The sequence below is a fragment of the Echinococcus granulosus genome, assembly GCF_000524195.1.
Source record: "Echinococcus granulosus chromosome Unknown EG_S00016, whole genome shotgun sequence".
NCBI lineage: Eukaryota > Metazoa > Platyhelminthes > Cestoda > Cyclophyllidea > Taeniidae > Echinococcus > Echinococcus granulosus.
The window spans coordinates 549,482-566,119 of NW_020170396.1; the positions used below are offsets into that span (position 1 = coordinate 549,482).

General features: G+C 43.1%; 3 protein-coding genes across 3 annotated transcripts; 1 reads left to right on the forward strand and 2 right to left on the reverse strand. All coding sequences in view use genetic code 11, as the record gives it.

The window, feature by feature from the left end:
• Positions 1–2,653: 2,653 nt before the first annotated feature.
• EGR_03197 (Ribosome biogenesis protein bop1) lies at positions 2,654–10,502 on the reverse strand (the record flags this gene model as incomplete). Its single annotated transcript, XM_024492446.1, has 11 exons — positions 2,654–2,804; positions 2,897–3,004; positions 3,111–3,195; positions 3,491–3,824; positions 4,542–4,898; positions 5,670–5,829; positions 6,771–7,097; positions 7,633–7,904; positions 9,532–9,927; positions 9,995–10,399; positions 10,434–10,502. The coding sequence occupies 11 exons, from the start codon at positions 10,500–10,502 to the stop codon at positions 2,654–2,656; spliced, it is 2,664 nt and encodes an 887-aa protein (XP_024353120.1).
• A 2,696-nt stretch (positions 10,503–13,198) lies between these two features.
• EGR_03198 (hypothetical protein) lies at positions 13,199–13,858 on the forward strand (the record flags this gene model as incomplete). The annotated part of the gene is made up of 2 exons (XM_024492447.1): positions 13,199–13,303; positions 13,721–13,858. 2 exons carry the CDS (start codon positions 13,199–13,201, stop codon positions 13,856–13,858), a joined length of 243 nt encoding a protein of 80 aa, XP_024353121.1.
• A 380-nt stretch (positions 13,859–14,238) lies between these two features.
• Positions 14,239–14,884, reverse strand: EGR_03199 (hypothetical protein; the record flags this gene model as incomplete). Its single annotated transcript, XM_024492448.1, has 4 exons — positions 14,239–14,294; positions 14,327–14,676; positions 14,712–14,825; positions 14,859–14,884. 4 exons carry the CDS (start codon positions 14,882–14,884, stop codon positions 14,239–14,241), a joined length of 546 nt encoding a protein of 181 aa, XP_024353122.1.
• Positions 14,885–16,638: the final 1,754 nt, after the last annotated feature.

Genomic DNA, 16,638 nt, shown 5'->3' on the forward strand with positions numbered 1-16,638 from the left:
TTAATGAACCTTGATTTACTAAGCGCTTAAGTGGTCCGATTCAATCTTGGTGATATGAAAACCACATCCTCTAGGGCAGGTTTCGACGCCTCCTGCCGTATACGTCTAGCCTGACTATAGCACCTCTTTTAGTGTTGGTTTGTAAGCAACGCAAGAAATCCTTCATGCACTAGAGTCGTATTGGCGATTGACACTTCACAGTTTCCTACCAGTTAGGAATATGCTATTTATCAAATTCCTGTCACTTTTTTAGATGTTTTTGCGAGATCAGACAATCGGATTACCGCGTTCAATTTCCGCTTTTTACGATGAAATCACAGCGTTGAAATTCTTCGTACCAACGACCCACTGATCTGGCTATATCCCTCACCGTTTTCAACTTCTGTCTGACCGGTCGGTGATGACCAAAGCCTCAAGCGCTTTGTGCAGTCTCATGTCACTGTCATCTCATTTGACGAAATAGTGTAGCTCGGCTCCTTTGAATTCAGTGTCAAATCTGCTACATGCTAACAATCGAATACTAATTTGCGAGTGGGAGTGTTCCCGAACGTTTCTGTGTCTAAACGCATTATCCATTGCTTGGGGGACAATTCAGTCCGAGCAGTTTGTACCAGTCTTCGAAGAGTAATCGCCAAGTTGCGGAGTCAAAAGTGTTGTTTGGACCTCATAAAGCAACTTTCAAAACTCTTTTCTCTCATTATAGGCGAATTTATCGATAGATATTACCGAAGTTTCAAATTGGAGATTGCAGGTAACACCGACGCTTATCCTGTGGCAGAAAAGCCACTGCAGCTTTGCCACCCTGGTGGGTGGAGAAGACACCCTCTGGAAGACTCAGGATAGCCTTGACGTGCGTGGAAAGGATTATACCGCAAACCACCTCTTGACACGTAAAGATTCTCACGACTCAGCCGCGTAAAGACTTTTCCCCATCTAATGTCACCTCTCTTCCATCTAATAATCGTAGTTCGCTAGACTTCAGAGCAGTTCTGGAATTTTTGGCACAGGGACGAGGAGGCCTCAAGATTTACCTTTGAGCCGGCTCTACCAGAACCAGAGAGGGAAGTTGCAGAAGTGCCCTCCAGGTTTGCTTAACTTGAGAAGCAAGGACGATAGAGAAAATGTTAGCAAATCATGCCACCTTACACAGAGTGCATAAATCTCATTCTCAACTTCCCGAAAGACGCCCATGAATTTCAATGGCCTAGAATTCCCTTCCCTTTCGTAATCTTTCGATAACACGATCCAAAACATCGGTCGTTTGCTCCGAAGATGACTGTATCACTTCGTTGCCAGAGGAGATATTAATGCGGCATAAAAACTTGCGTGCATATCATGCTCTTAACCTGCCTTTAGCATATTGCTCACCAGAAGAGAGCGATCACGCTTTGGATCATCACCTTTTGTGAGGACCGATCTTATTACCATTCCTGACTTCTTCGCTTGTTCGAACACATCACATGTGGTGTAGCGTAGTCTGCACACCACCACACAGAATGCATATTGTCCATCTGCCTGTCTTCATGTTGCACGCACCTTCGAATGATGATTTTTGCAATGCTGACACTACCAACTCTTGGTGGTAGCAAAATTCAAGCATAGAGTGGAAGCTATAAATCATATTAAAGATTATCCGATACGCGATTAAGGCCTGATCGGTCACCGCTTGAGCCATACGAGGCATTGCTAACTAACGAAAGTGACTTGACTTATGACTATCTACCATTTCCTCATGTGTCCGACATCTGAAATAGGGGATTCGGTAATCGCCTGATAAGCGGGAATTTAAAACAACAGTCGACAGATAATCCCCAGTGGTTCAGGATCAATTGCCACCCCAGCACGCCCCATAGCCAAAAAGTGAACCATGTGGATATCACATTCCAGAACTACTCATCATTGCATACGAACACCACCTAAACTTGCCCAAGATTCTGAAAAATACCTTCGTTCAATCCTAATGATTGCTCAAGATGTGCAACAATTTCAAATGCTAGCAAACGCCTAAAACACCTCTCCCTTTGGTGCATTTAATTCAAGGGCAAAAAGTAGCGCCATGCCTCACTCTAAAAGCGAACAATATGCCTTATGCTCGGTTTTCAGTTTTGATAGTTAAACTCAAATGTGGCAGTCGAAGTTAAAATCCCACGAAGTTGGTCCGTCTGTAATTTCCAATGAATCGCTGTGATGCCCAACTATTACTGACGGCGTTATGGTGCGATTGGCGCATGATTTTACTAACCTCTGAGTTTTAATGTCAATTTGTGACAAAGGTACCACCGGCGGGTCGCCGTCCCACCGATATGACTGCGAAGTTGTGGCAAACTGAAGACTCGACGCAAATAAATACACATCTGCACGAGTGTTAACTACCCCTATTGAGTAAGCAAAATTGACAGATTTGAATTATACGGCTGAAATCCATACCTTCTCTGTTGACGATAGACTGAGTAGGCTTAGAGTGATTTCGAGCAATGTGATGAATGAAATACGCGCTCTACTACAACATTGAATGACCTAATCCCCATACTATTCGAGATTTAAACATCTTCCTCTCCACGTTTAAAGCAATCAAGAGAGAACTTTACGGAGCATGGGCATGTCCTCGTTCACAGAGAAAACGGCCCGTATGCGTGGCCGCAGGCAAAGGGGTCTAGTGCCACGGCACAAACTGTCGAATGGTCCCGCACTCACCGCCAGCGTAGACGTGCGGCAGGCGGCTATGAAAGACGCAGCTGAAAACGCTGTGGAAGCCAGTGCGGATCAGTTGGATGGGAATGATGACCGGTTTTGACAGAAGATCACTGCAAAGGGGAAGAACCACACAAGCACAGGAATGAAAAGACGCGAGTCGAGTCAAACAGTTTTGAATTCTGAGTAAGACCCTGGCACTTACTCCGACACTTTGCCGTGGATGATGAAGAGCGAACCATCATCCAGAGCGACGGAGACGAGGGGCCGGCGGCTGTGGACGTGAACTTTGCGAACGGTTCCGTGATTCAACCTATTATACATGTAGATTGAAACACGTGTAAACGACAGCCCCGTGTTGGATAGGAGTGAGGGCTAGGGTGAGTGAATGGTAAGAAAGCAGACAGCGGACTACCTACCGCAGTTTTTTGAAGGGGACATTGCCGAGTTCGACGTCAAACCAAATAAACCGACTGTCACTAGTTGCCGCAATAACGTGTTCACCTGGGAATTTGAAGAAAAGGAGTATTTAGCTTACATTCACCACCAGGCAAATAGTGCCATAGACACTTTGGTATGTAAAATGGTAAGTAAGATGTGGAAACGCATGAGTGGAGTTCCCTTTAGCATTTAATTTTAACAGTTCACAAATTTGCGAAGAGGATAGATTATTTGTTTGAAAAAGTCCCATTTGGAATGAAGCAAAACACCTCTTTTCTCCATTTTGGCAACAATATAGATCTGGATATGACATTAAAAATGGAGAAATATCAGCACGATAAAGAGGAGAGGAACCTACCCGTGGGATGGACAGCAAAAGTAACAATGTGGTCGGAGGAGAGATCGAGTTTGAGACGAGGCAGCTCCTTCTGAGCGACAAGGTCGAAGGTGTGGACATAGCGAGTGGCAGCGACAAAGAGAGTGGGTCGTCCGGCAGGGTGAAAGGCGGCAGAGCGCCACTCCTCCGCCAGCCCACCAGTGGCCGCGGCGAAGGGCGCCTGGCTGGCCATGCGTGAGACACGATGTAGCAGTACCCGGTTCGCCGCCCGGCTCCGCGCCTCGCTCGACAGTGGCGAGATGCTTAGGCTCAGCAAGTAGTCGCCCTTTGGGTGCCACGAGAGGTCGATGCATTCCTGCCACACAGAGGTACACCACTTAGTGGTTCCGCATTTGGCCGATCTTCTCTCCCATTAAATAAATGACAAATTTGCCCATAGGCTGGGAATGCTGCAGCGTACTGGACTTAGAAAATCTACCCAACAACAAATACAACTGCTCCTTAATGAAATTTCCCTCGAACCAGATTCGCATTTTGATTCTTGATGAAGGTGATAATAACTGACATCCAAAAACAGCATTCACTCACGTTTCGCGTCCTATTCAATTAAAATGGAATATTTTTAGGGAATGCACTAAAATTGAATGTTGAAGACGTTAAATTTGCCTCATTCGGCACCCCACGATAGTTCCCACCTCCTTAACTAACATTGCAGCTCTGTAGTCAAACAGCTTGAGCGTTGAGCTGTGCTACCGAGGAAAAGTCTACACAAAATATCATGCAATACATTCCGGAGATTGTTAGAAACGTAGACAAACAAATGGTGTCATTTTCCCATTTTTTGACAACGCATTAAACTACTCTTTTATTTTACATGTTCATGCATTTAATCTTTTTTTGAAATCATGTAAATTCAGTCACCAAACACGACGAAGTGCCTGCACCTATTGACAACCGTTTTATAGTGATTAGCAATTAACTTGGACTACTTTGGATAAACGGAGATTTCCACCCCGCAATTTGTTAAACCACTTCCGTTCCCCTTATTCCATGAAAAAGTTGGATTTACTACGCAGAGACTTTGGAGAGAAATAAAAGTAGAGGAGACACCAGCCTGATGCAATTCGATGGAGACTCGCGACAACTCGAGTAAAAGTGATCGTGTTAGGAAAGTGCCCCTTGTGGCGTGTTTGCCTGCTATACCGCCACAGTTGCTGTCACTGGACCCCCATTGAATAGAGGTGTTGGAGACATCAAAAGTGGCATTAATAGCGGTGACATTAGCGAGGACAGGAGGTTTGAAGCTCCACACCGCCACTTGGCCGTGCATCGCCCCTGCCGTCCGCCGCTTTTTGTTTGCCGGTGCTCCATCTGTTTCCTCGGCTTCCTCCTCCTCACCAACTTCTTCCAGGGCGTCTAGGTCGACTTTCTAAAAAATGGATAGACGGACGTTTTATGGACTTTCGCAAATCTCTGAAGTGCCACTCCACCCCATTAAGTCTGTGTTGACCCATAATGCTAAAACGTGAGACGGCGTTTTATCCGTAAGAGTCCAAATGATTCATTTAAGTTGGATTAAAGCCAAAGTAGCACCCTTTGATGTTGAAAAAGGTGACCTTTATGATGAAGCAACGTACCTCAAAGTAACCGAAATTTTATAAACTTATCCAAATAGGCGTATTGCACAAATATAAACTAGGAAGACAATTACACCGAACCCTTCATTATCCTTATCGCTTGAGGACACAATGAGATAACACTTCGCTCTACCAATTTTATGTAAGATAGTCAAATGAAATCGCCGCTAAAACATTGCATTCTGGTGGTTTCGACATTGGTAGTTCAAACTATAATCATAAACATGTGGAGAAATAAGGGTCCCGTTGCGTAATCAGAGAAGAGCGCAATTGCACTAGGCCAACATGGGATGACATGAAGGCCCAGCATCATGAATAGGAGGAAGTCATGCACGCTGACATTGGATCTGAACCAAAGCCAAAACATCAACATTTGTAACCCTGGAAGGGACCAAGCCTCAAATTTGATGGTCTAAGTTGAGCCAAAATCGCCTCCTCCGAATGTAAGATGACAGTCGTGATTAATGTACGTAAAAATGATGGCATCCATTTCATTAAATGCTTCAAATGCAATCATGGATTGGGGTAAACGTGATCTCAACCGCCAGACTGTGCTGACTAACATGGAGGTTGATAAGCGGCGGTGAAACAACGAAATAACTTGCCTTAGACTCCTCAACATCGATCAGATGAGCCTGCCAGCATTCGTGAAGCATTTTATCCGTCTTCTCCACCACCACACGATCACCCAAGGCCGGGTTGATAATGAATATCTTATTTCCACTATTAAGAGAAAGAAACGTAGTTAAGAAATTATGGAAAGGATTGCAGGGACCTTCAAAGCCAATGGTTCTAAGTTATATGCGATAAATTAAGAACGAGAGATTAAGTGACTAAAAAACTGCCTTCAAATCAGTTCTGAGGAAGCACTAAAATCGAATTTATCAAGATCAAAACGGTGATACATCAAAGGACGGGAAGAATGCAAGTGATGCGACACTCGAGCCGGAATGGCCAAAGCTAATACCTTCAAATGATGATTTTATTTACCCATCTTCCTGATTTCGAAAGTGTCAGTCTGTCAAGACAAAAAATTTGCCCTTAAAATGATTCCCACAGGAAGTCAAAATTTGGTATGAAGAAAATAATCGTAACTCCTGCATTTTAGCTTTCATTGTGTTAAAACCAAATGAGCGCCCACCAAGAAGGTGCAAACAATTCAAGCACACTACCAACTTTAAATGTGGTTTTCTGGAAATTTGAAAGATGGAACTTAAAAGTCAGCATGAACGGATCCGGTAGAATGCCAATAACTCCAAACAGCGTATCTCCAGGCGGCTGTATATGAGTGAACAAAAATGTGGTGAAATATCCTCCAAATTAATCCCTCTCATTTATTGAGTATTTTCATTGGTATTTGCCGTCACTTGGAGACATTAGCCATGCTGAGAGCTGCAATATTATTGACCACTCAGGAGGACTCAGCAAGAGCGCTGTGGAATGCTCCAGAATACTCGATAGCAGGAACTCGTGGAAAGTTTTAGAACTCGAAACAAACACATTACACCTAGAGTTCCAGGCATCTCCAGCAGTTACACATAAAAAGTGTGTACGTAGGTACAAAAGAGGGAGCATCACCAGAAGCAGATAAGCCACCAAACCTAATAAAAAAAAACTTCTAAAATTCATTCAACAAGGTGGATAATATGTTTAAGTGGACCTACAAGGCGGCGGCGACTAGGCGCAACTCGGGATTAGGATTCCACGCGACGTGAGCAGAGAGCTGTCTCTCCTCGTCCACATCCGCCGAATCCGAACCCACTTTCGCCTCCACCGTCTTCCCAGCCGGAGGCTTCTGCCTCAGCAGACCCTCTGCGACCAAAGCGGGCCTGATGCCACTGGATGAGAGGGCGGGGGCGAGGCGGTAGCATCGGAAACAATAGTTGCTGGCTGTTTCCCAAATGCGCAGGCACCCATCCACCGGGGACACGGAGGCCAACCACTGGCCGCACGGCGAGATGGACAGGGCGGTCACCCGACCACTGTGTGATCTTACAGGAGAAAAGAGCAATTGTTCAAGCAATCACACTTCCGTGGGTGTACTCAAAAGTATCGAGAATGGCAAGGCCTTAGACTACAAGAGATTTGCCTATTCAAGAAATTCACCAGATGACAGAAACAAGAGAGAAGTAAGGTCAACAAATGACTGGGTGACTGAAAACACATTTATGCGCATGAATGAAGTCAGTAAAGTAACCACTTCTGAATAGCATTTTACTGTATGAGGTGGAGATATAGGACCGCTTATGGACACTTAATGCTGCAAAATCTAACGCGACTCCTGATAAGGATTGCGCTAAATTAACTGCAAAAAATTCCTTTTAAATTATCGAAAACAGACCTGAAAGGTGTATGCATATGCAGATGTGCTGAAGTTACACCCATTCAGATGAAAGACAATTCCGAATAGTATCAATAAAAAAAATTCACCCCGAGTCACAAAAAATTGTACAGAAAAATGACTCCAAACCACACTCTAAAGACGAGAAAGAGGAAGTAAAGACGATGACACGAATCCAATATTACCTGTATTCAAGACCCAGATGGGAGGGGTAGGGCCGAAGGTCAGCAAGACTGGGGATCTGAGGGAGAAGGGCCTCGGGGGTGGTGTGTACCTGCTGCTTCTCCACCCGCGCTGCCATGACCAGGTCCTTGATGCGTTCCTCGCGCTCCCGCAGGTAGCGCTCTGAGAAGGGCACATGACGTAGACATCCGAACCGCCGGGGCATGATGGGCGGCACCTTGCTAGCCTGGTTGTCTTTCACCTTGTCCCTCCACGCTCTCATTACCTGACGCTCCTGAGGAACAATACTACTTTTGGTAACATATTGAGCTATACAGGCCTATTCAGACCCTGGCGATTTGGCCACCTTATTGATGGCATAGGATTCGAATGAAGCTACCTCCATCTCGAGAGGTGACACGGACACTTTATAGTATGCTAAAGGCTTACGCAGTCTCTACTGTTTTTCACCTTTAGTCCTTGCTGCACGGTTATGATTGAGATATAGGGTTCTATGTTTCATTAGCGCTTTCAAAATCTTACAGTGTGCCACCAATCATGAAATTTCAGATATTAAGGCTCCAGCAAATATAAAATGGACAAACTTTCTGATAGATAAAGAAGTTGATTGATTTGAACGTCTTCGGGTAGGTAGGACTACATGTGATTTACACCAGCTCCATTCTGCAAGTAAAATATTTGATAGTTTATGGCGGTTATTAACAGGCCTCTACATCTTGTTAATGTGTCCGTGATTCTACAATACGATACCGCTCACTAATGATCAAGGTAACAAAATTGCGTAGAGTAGCCACATTTACTTTGAATGTACATTTAACAACGCATGCCTTTTCAGTCAACAGCTACATGATTCCCAAGTTCAACCAACATCAACTAAACCACCACCCCCTTAGCCTTCTAGGCGCCAGTAACAACGCCACCTCTAGATCTGCACGCGTCGTGGTATCTCTAGAGATGACTCCACACCACTCACCTTTCCTCAAGGTAATATTAAACATGTACACTGAAGTATTCAAACAGGATAGGATAAATGAACTATCAAGCAGGTATTAAAAGTCACAACGAACAATTATCTGATAACTATCAAGTGGGTTACGGACGTCGATCGATGCAAGACTGGTGGCCACTGTCAGCTTTTGTGACAGTCAAACTCCCAAAACAATATACTAATACATTTGGGCCCCCTACAAATTATTGGCCAAAACAACGATGATATTTAGCTGTACATAAAGCTGCATTGCATATTAACAAAGGGGTAAGTTATCTCGTCAGGTCCTTTAAACCAGCTTCTGAACTATTGTAGGACATTGTGTCGTAAAGTAGCAGGAGAGGGCTTGGATGCTACTGGCTGTGCCGTTAGTAGTGTTTGGCATGCGTGGGTCCAACAAAAAAAACTAAATCAACAGAAAGTACTATTTGCTAAGAAGCACCTTAAAAGGAACTAGAGCAGATAAAATAGCATTCTCGCAAGCATTACGGATAAAACAGAAAGTGAAGTAAGTTGGCGTATTGCTAAAAAACAATTGTTACAAAAGTCGTAAACTAAATATCTAAGTAACGCCGAGTTGCAAAATGCTATTTCTGTGTGATCACAAAGCATGAAGGAGCGAGCAAAAAAACGACTCTAAACCTGTATTTGGCACCCAACTCTACCCTAAATACGGCGTAAATTCGATTAGACCATGTATCTCTAGAGCGTAATAAACAAGAAAATGAGAAAAGTAATTGAATCCGGCTTTAATTAGTGAAAACAATCTAATATCCAGAGGCAAAAGGCATCGTCAATTGAAAAATAAGAACGAGAATTAGATGAGAAATCATATATCAAGCAAAATAACTCAAAAAATGGGTAAATTATACGCTCATAGGAATAGGAAGAGAATATGGTGAAAAAAACATACTTCTTCATCGGACAACAAGAATTCCGGTGGGGGGTTGTAGGATTCTGCGTGGCCAGGAAGCGGTTCTGCAGCTGGTCGCATGTACGGCCTTGGACGTGGCGGTCGGTAAGTCTGAAGACTGGGCGGGAGACCGGCCTGCCATGCAAAGGAGTTCTGCTCGGTGTTCTCCTCATCCTGATCCGCCCACACATCAGGCATCACACAGTTGGATACCGAGGAGGCTGAAAAGCCTAAGATTTCCCCTTCATCATAATCATCGAAGGCGCCTGGTTTGCCAGAGCTCATGTACATTGCGTAGCGTCGAACTTGATCAGGATCATTTACATCTTCCAATGCCCAGGCTGGAAGACGAGGTCGAATCCAACCCATTTTTATTGCATGTGTAATACGACCGACCTACCAGTGTCAAAAATCAAGAAAGGTGAAATGAAAAAAGTGGTTTGCACATGAGTCAAGAAATTACCCTGCGTCTATCCAGCAAAGAGGGAATAAATGACCTCTTTTGAGGAGGGTGGGCAGTAACAGGCATCTGAAGGACAGTATTCGAAAAAAAGTCTTCCCATGGTTGACAAATATCCTCTTCCTTATCACCAAGTACACCCTTTCCTGCGCTCATACGTGTGACTATTTCCAGATCGCGATCGCTCAGCACAACAGACTGACCGGTTTTGGGATCGACGATTGTTCGCCACTCAGCATCTTGTTCCCCCTGTTCAGTTGAACTGGTTTTGAGGAAGTCTGAAATAGCATCAGAGGACTGTTGACCGACAGTTGGACGCATGATGGGACGACCAGAGGCGTCGTAGCCGACATGGGGAAAGGACTCGTACCATTGCATAGGAACGTTACCAACAGTATTCCGAATGTCCTAATTTTCATAAAAATCAACAAACAATAATTACCTCTTCATCTGAGGAGTCGAAGTCGTACTCATCCCTCACAGACCTCACCATTGGTTGAGGCACATGCATGCTAGCGTGTTCGGGTTCAAAATGGCCTTCAGAACGCACTTAACAAAAGCGGCTGGAAGAATGCCTTTAGTGCGCACAAACGACAAATTAAAAATAACCAAAAAAGAACCTGCGAGTAAAAGAATTAGATTTTCCGAAATACACATAAGCTGAGTTATAGGGGCCTAGCAGTTCTAAATCTTTCTCACTTGTTAAGAGTCGTTTATGGAAAGGAATTAATGTTTAAACAATAAATATTTTATGCTGACTACAAACGAACTCAGAATATGTGCATGGGACACGTTAAAATTCAGTTAAGAAAGTCTTGTTGTAATGCGTCAAAGATGGTTATATTTTTGCGTCCAAAATTGTTCTTGCACGAATATACATAATGGGGGATTTTATGGATATATCAGTTCTTTATAACTTACTCAATCAAGGAGTCCTGACATCTTTCACTTTTGATCCCTACAATATCTTGCTTTTGGGTTCGTTGTGTTTAGTTTACATGAATAGATGTACGTGAGAGAGAAAGATATGAGCTTTCCCATATTTCACGAGCTCTTCATCTCAGAGAAGTATACTCACCTTTTCTAACCACTGCAGAAGGAGGACGGAGAATTTTCTCTTCCTTATGACTGTCATCCTGAAATGAGGTGGCACGTGTGCATCTATGACCAGGATTCTGTTCATCTCGATATATATGGAAGGTTTGTCAACAAGGCTTTATAGTGACAGATTGCATAGACTATCCAGAATAATTAAATTCCTCGTTCTTAATAAGACGTTTGCTACTGTACGAATTTTAAGAGGTGAGCTATCAAACATTCAAGTTTCACTTACTTATAAGGAGGCTTCCGTCTGTTCACTAAAGATTATCCATTTATGTGCACGAATAAGCTTCTTTACCTTCAAAGGGTTTGGTTTCCCTAAGAAACTCAAAAGTTTAGGAACTTGAATTTCTTGAGTACTACCCGTTGGAGATTGTGCATAATTTTTTGTATTTGGCTTTGCCCATGCACACACTTCCGAAAACGGTGGTCGAGAACCTTCATATAACTGCAAAAATAGTATGCTACCCCAAGGCGCTTGAAAGGTATGACATTTCTTAAATTTTTAAGTGTTTTATCCATGTTTTGCAGCTGATATTGTGCATTCTAACAAATGACAAACATTGCCCCCTGAACTTGATGTTTTATCTGTGACTCCCTTTATTTGTTTAAAAATGCACCTATTTTTCCATTGGTTCTAAGTTTCCACCATTAAACTATGATTTGTAATATGTTGGATCGGTCGTATTCATCTACTTCTGTATATCTATAGATATTCTTCGTTTTCACATGATGACTTGACGGTAGTCCCATTTACGTATGGTGACAAAATCGAAAATATGGGACTGTAGTACAGCGCCTCGAGCCCTCCCTAGAACCCAAAAAACACACTAGTGTAAAAGCAAGATTATTATTAATCAAGTCCTTGGGAGAGCATTGACGTAGGTCAGAAAGCCATGTGGCCTAGCATAGGTAAGGTCTACAGAGACACAAGAACTCTCAGTCCAACGTAAATCAGAGTGATACGTTAATGTTTTTATTCATGTTAAAAATTCATAGGTGCATTCACATCTTTTGGGTTTTTTTCGGTTGCTCCAAAATGGGAAAAATTGTTGGCTGTCCCGATAATATCGAAGTGCTAAAGCACTTCTTCTTATTACATGAGTACAAACTAAGATTGTCGGCCTTTTTATTCTTCAGTCATCCCAAACTCATCAGTCTCTTCCTATATTTAATCTAGTGTATAATTGGTGAAAAAGCTACATTTGACTAGCATATTCCACACCTGATTCCCATTGGATTTAACAGTCGAATCTGCGAAGTACTTCCAGGAAATCGGCCATTTTTTGTGGTGCCAATCAACGTCCACTTTAGGCAAACCTAGCCAACTTGGTTCTATGTTTCAGGTTATAGTTTTTCGTTTTAAATGAAAGGAAGTGCAAGCTTTCGTTTAATCGACACCTACATATTTGTATGCAATGACTAAAAATCTTTATGTCCCTTATTTTTAGAAAGGAAACTGGGGAGCCGCTTGAAGCCTTCTATCCGGACAGCTATCCAGTTCAGCCTAAGTCATTGGATAAGTTAATTGAAGATGCACTTAAATTTCTGTGTATGTGTGAGACTTTACCGTCAATCCCCTTAAGCACAGTCCAGCCCATTTTAGCCTCGGAGTCGTTTACTTTACTCGCATATAAAATTGCGGGCTGCTCTGCCGTATCCATGATAGTACCCCATGTGTTCACTATGGGGCTTAGGGTTCTAGATGGAAGTAGTGGGATTAATCACAAAATTTTGATTTATATTGTAAGGTCGTTTATACCTCTTGGGCTAAATTCCTGACCTCATTTTTGTCATTGTTTATTTGAACCCTTCGTCCACGCGTTCCCTTGAACCTCGCCTCTCAGACTGCGCAACTATCATCGTTAAGTAACCTATTAATATCTAGAAAAGAAAAACTCCGGGCAAAAATTGTGGATCATTAGGTTACAATAAACTTGATTACACAGATATTGAAGTGACTTACTTGAATTTATCATACCCTTGGATTAGATGACCACCTTGTACCTGAGTTGAGTAATGGCGCTTCATTGGCTAAGATATTAAATAAGGGAAAATCGATTGCCATTCTTGGAATCACTTTGTCTTTGCCTCGCAGCCACACAAATGAATCGTGGAGGTCGGGTGGTCATAATGACAAATGAGTACAGCAGAGTGGGATCAACACTGGCAATGGCCTATCTCATTGCGGGCGAGGGTAAAAGCCTCAAGGTAAGGTTTACTTTTACCTCATTTGGAAAATTTGTCCTGCCACTGCCACACGAGTTAAGCTGATGTCTTACAAACTCAAAAGTTCAGTTGCACAATAGGGGTAGGTAACATTCAGTCACTTTAAGCGGTCGATCATCCGTAAACTGTGCAGATAGGTGCCACAAGTCAGCAAACAAGTTTGTTTCCACAGCCAACAGCAGATGGTAACATTGATTCACCGAAACCTTATCAGGTTGAAAGGTTAGACGTTTTGAAGCCAGGAACACTGGCACGGAACGGTGGTACGAGCCCATACGTCTGATTTCCCTTGGAATACAGGTAAGAACAGGACCGGGAGAAAACGCACTTGATTACCACTGCTAACTTTTTGAGGAAGAGCTCGGGGAGTAGCATAGTCCTCTGACTCTCTTGTTGCAGGAAGCCTGGGCTACCTTACGGAAAGCCTATCTAGCACTCCGCCCGAGGTGGGAATTCCTCGAACGATTAGCGGCATTCGAGCAGAAAGTGAAGAATCTGTGCGACCCCGCGGAGATCACGGACGAAGACTTCCTCTAACCACTGCGCTGGCGACCCCCACGCGCCTTCCCGACCAGAACTAAGCCCCTGGGCACTCCAAGCTGCATGCACCACCGCAAAGCCGCATAGGCTAATAAATGCTACCACTAGCACCGCGTAGTGTTACAGGCCACCAATCCAACTGTCCAGCGCGCAGAAGTAAACTAGAGCACACCATTCGAGGAACCAAAGTACCTCCCCAGTCAGTGGCTTAAATCCCAGTAGTCAACACTGGCGGAAACCCGTAAAAATAAGAAAATTCAAAATTGGAACGTCTTAGGAAACAAGCCGGTGCGATGATGTACAATAGTTGATACATAGACAAACAGCACAGAGCCCAAGTAGTACCGGAATTTCGGACTGTTGATATAAAAGCTGGATTACGAATTCACCTCCTCAGCCTTAGGCTTTGCAGGATCTTCAAGATCCGGGAGTTCTACAGATCAAGATCAAGTAAGGAATCTTTACCATCGTCATCCGAATCTTCCTCCTCCTCCTCCTCCTCTCCCAAGTCCTTATTTCCCATCATTGAGAGCATATCTTGGAAATTGCCTCCAGCCCCACCGAAACCACCAAAGCCACCCTCGCCGTCCGAGTCGGAATCATCCAGATCCTTCCATCTACTAAAATCAGTCTTTAACCAAGGCTGCTTCGATGAGTCCTTAAGGAGCCGAGGCCAAACACTAGACTCCTTCTTCTCGACGCAATAAGTTATAACCCGGTCACCGATCTGCCTAACCGCCTTCTTGGGGTCGACTTCGGCGTAGAAGTCAAATTTGAGCTCGTAATTCGTGGGTGTTGGAGAGTCCACTCTTCCTCTAAAAGTGAGGCTAGCTTGATTAGACAAACATACTTGAAATGAAAAGACTCGGATTTAAAGTCAATCTCCTCATCCTTGACATCAGAAAGAGCGACTGTAAGATAGACGCAATTAGGCCGCTGTGCCCAAAGGATCTCAGGGTGGCGTCTAAAAATCTGCCAAGCATGAACATGCACTTACGAAGAGCAAACAGCATCACCCGACATGGTTGCGAAGCTTAGCAATTAAGTGCGATAGGTCGGTTCTAGAAGGCTCATAGAATATTAAAACAAAGTGCCGATGTAAAGAATTAGTAAGGTGTGTGAACCAGAAGAATGCTGAGCAATTTTATTGCAAACTTTTAAAACAGTACAAAAAAAATTAAAGCCATGGACACTTCAGAAGATAGCATCTATTATTGTGCATCACGTGACCCAAAACTTGACAGCGTAAACGCAAAAAACTGGAGGGTAGGCAGCAAAAAGATTTGCTTCTAAGTAAAAAAATTTTCTTTTAAAATTTTACTTATAAGCAGAACTAAGGAGTGTGTTAAGCCTGGAAGCATCCGTTCACCTGCCTATACCAAAAAGACTACGAAGACTCCCGATTTAAAAAAAACTTACGTCAAAAAATTACGATTTATCTGCACTAGGAGTGGAAGGATAAAGATATGTGCAAGAGTTATTTCGTCCAAATAAAACGAGACTGTAATGGCTGAAAGTCGCATTACAATTTCTGTGTTTAGTGGGAGCACAATTCCTAGCCATATAACAGGCTTTCCCTTCATAACTTATTTGTTATAAAAAGGGCGGCTGATTGTTACGTGACAAAAATAAAAAGCTGAAAATACCTGATTTTATTTTCAGACGCAGCATTTCCTTGGCGTGACCGTTTCACAAAAGGGACATTGTACCACGAGATTTTGCTGAAGTAGTGGTGAGTCACGTTACCAGGGCAAAACATATGCTATTAATATAGGAGAGAGCTGAGGTCATACTGACCATGACCCAAATCTCTCGTCACCAGCATAATACAAACCACGACAACGTGAGTGCCCGAGCAGTGAAGCGCCAACATGAAGAAATCGCAGCATTACAAAAGTGAAAAGTATACATACCTTATCGGGTTTCACCTTTTCAAAATAAGAAATTTAGCATTTACTTAAATCTGCTTTAACCTCTGCAAACTTGCCCAAGACCATTCCATCATAAGATGTCCTTCTCCTCTCAGGCTTCTTGATCCAGGAAATCATGTCCACCACATCTGTTTTAATCATAAATAAACTGGAGAAAGTAGAACAAAATGAATCAAGTTTTATCCATGAATATATGGATTCAAATCTAATTTTAATTCGAGGTGTCAGTTCACATCAGCATCACAAATGAAAGGACGTCACCAGTCCACAAAGACGAATCGAAATCTGGTAGCATTGGAGAGCTACAAATTTGTAAATTAGCAAAACCATAAAAAGTAAAGCTATTTCGCAGTCACTAATCATTTCAATTTAAGAGAAAAAGCCTAGAAGGAATAAAACCTAAAAAATTGCACTGATTTCTGGGGTGTAGCGTCCCAAAGCTTCCTTAAGTACGAATGAATATAAAATACGTGGGCAGGGTATCTATGCCCGCTACTTGGAGGCAGGCAACTTAACGAAGATACTGTAATACGATAGTGGTTTATCCCTCGGTTCTGGTGAGGCTCCACTTTTTTACTTTGAATTAGCCTTCTTGTACCTTGCTGGGTGGGGCTGGCCTTTTGGGCCATGCCAATAGCCCAGACACCTTCTCCGTGTTGAATATATGTATTCTGCCCTAGTATCGTGTCTCCTTTCGTCTTCATGGAGTCTCGGGATGCTATAATACTATGCTGGCGAACCTAAGTGGTCCATTTAGCAAAACGAGGCGTTAAAAATAACTTATATATTACAGAGGTAGTCATCATTATATTTCCCTTGAATCTAATAAGACCCTTTATGAAGTTT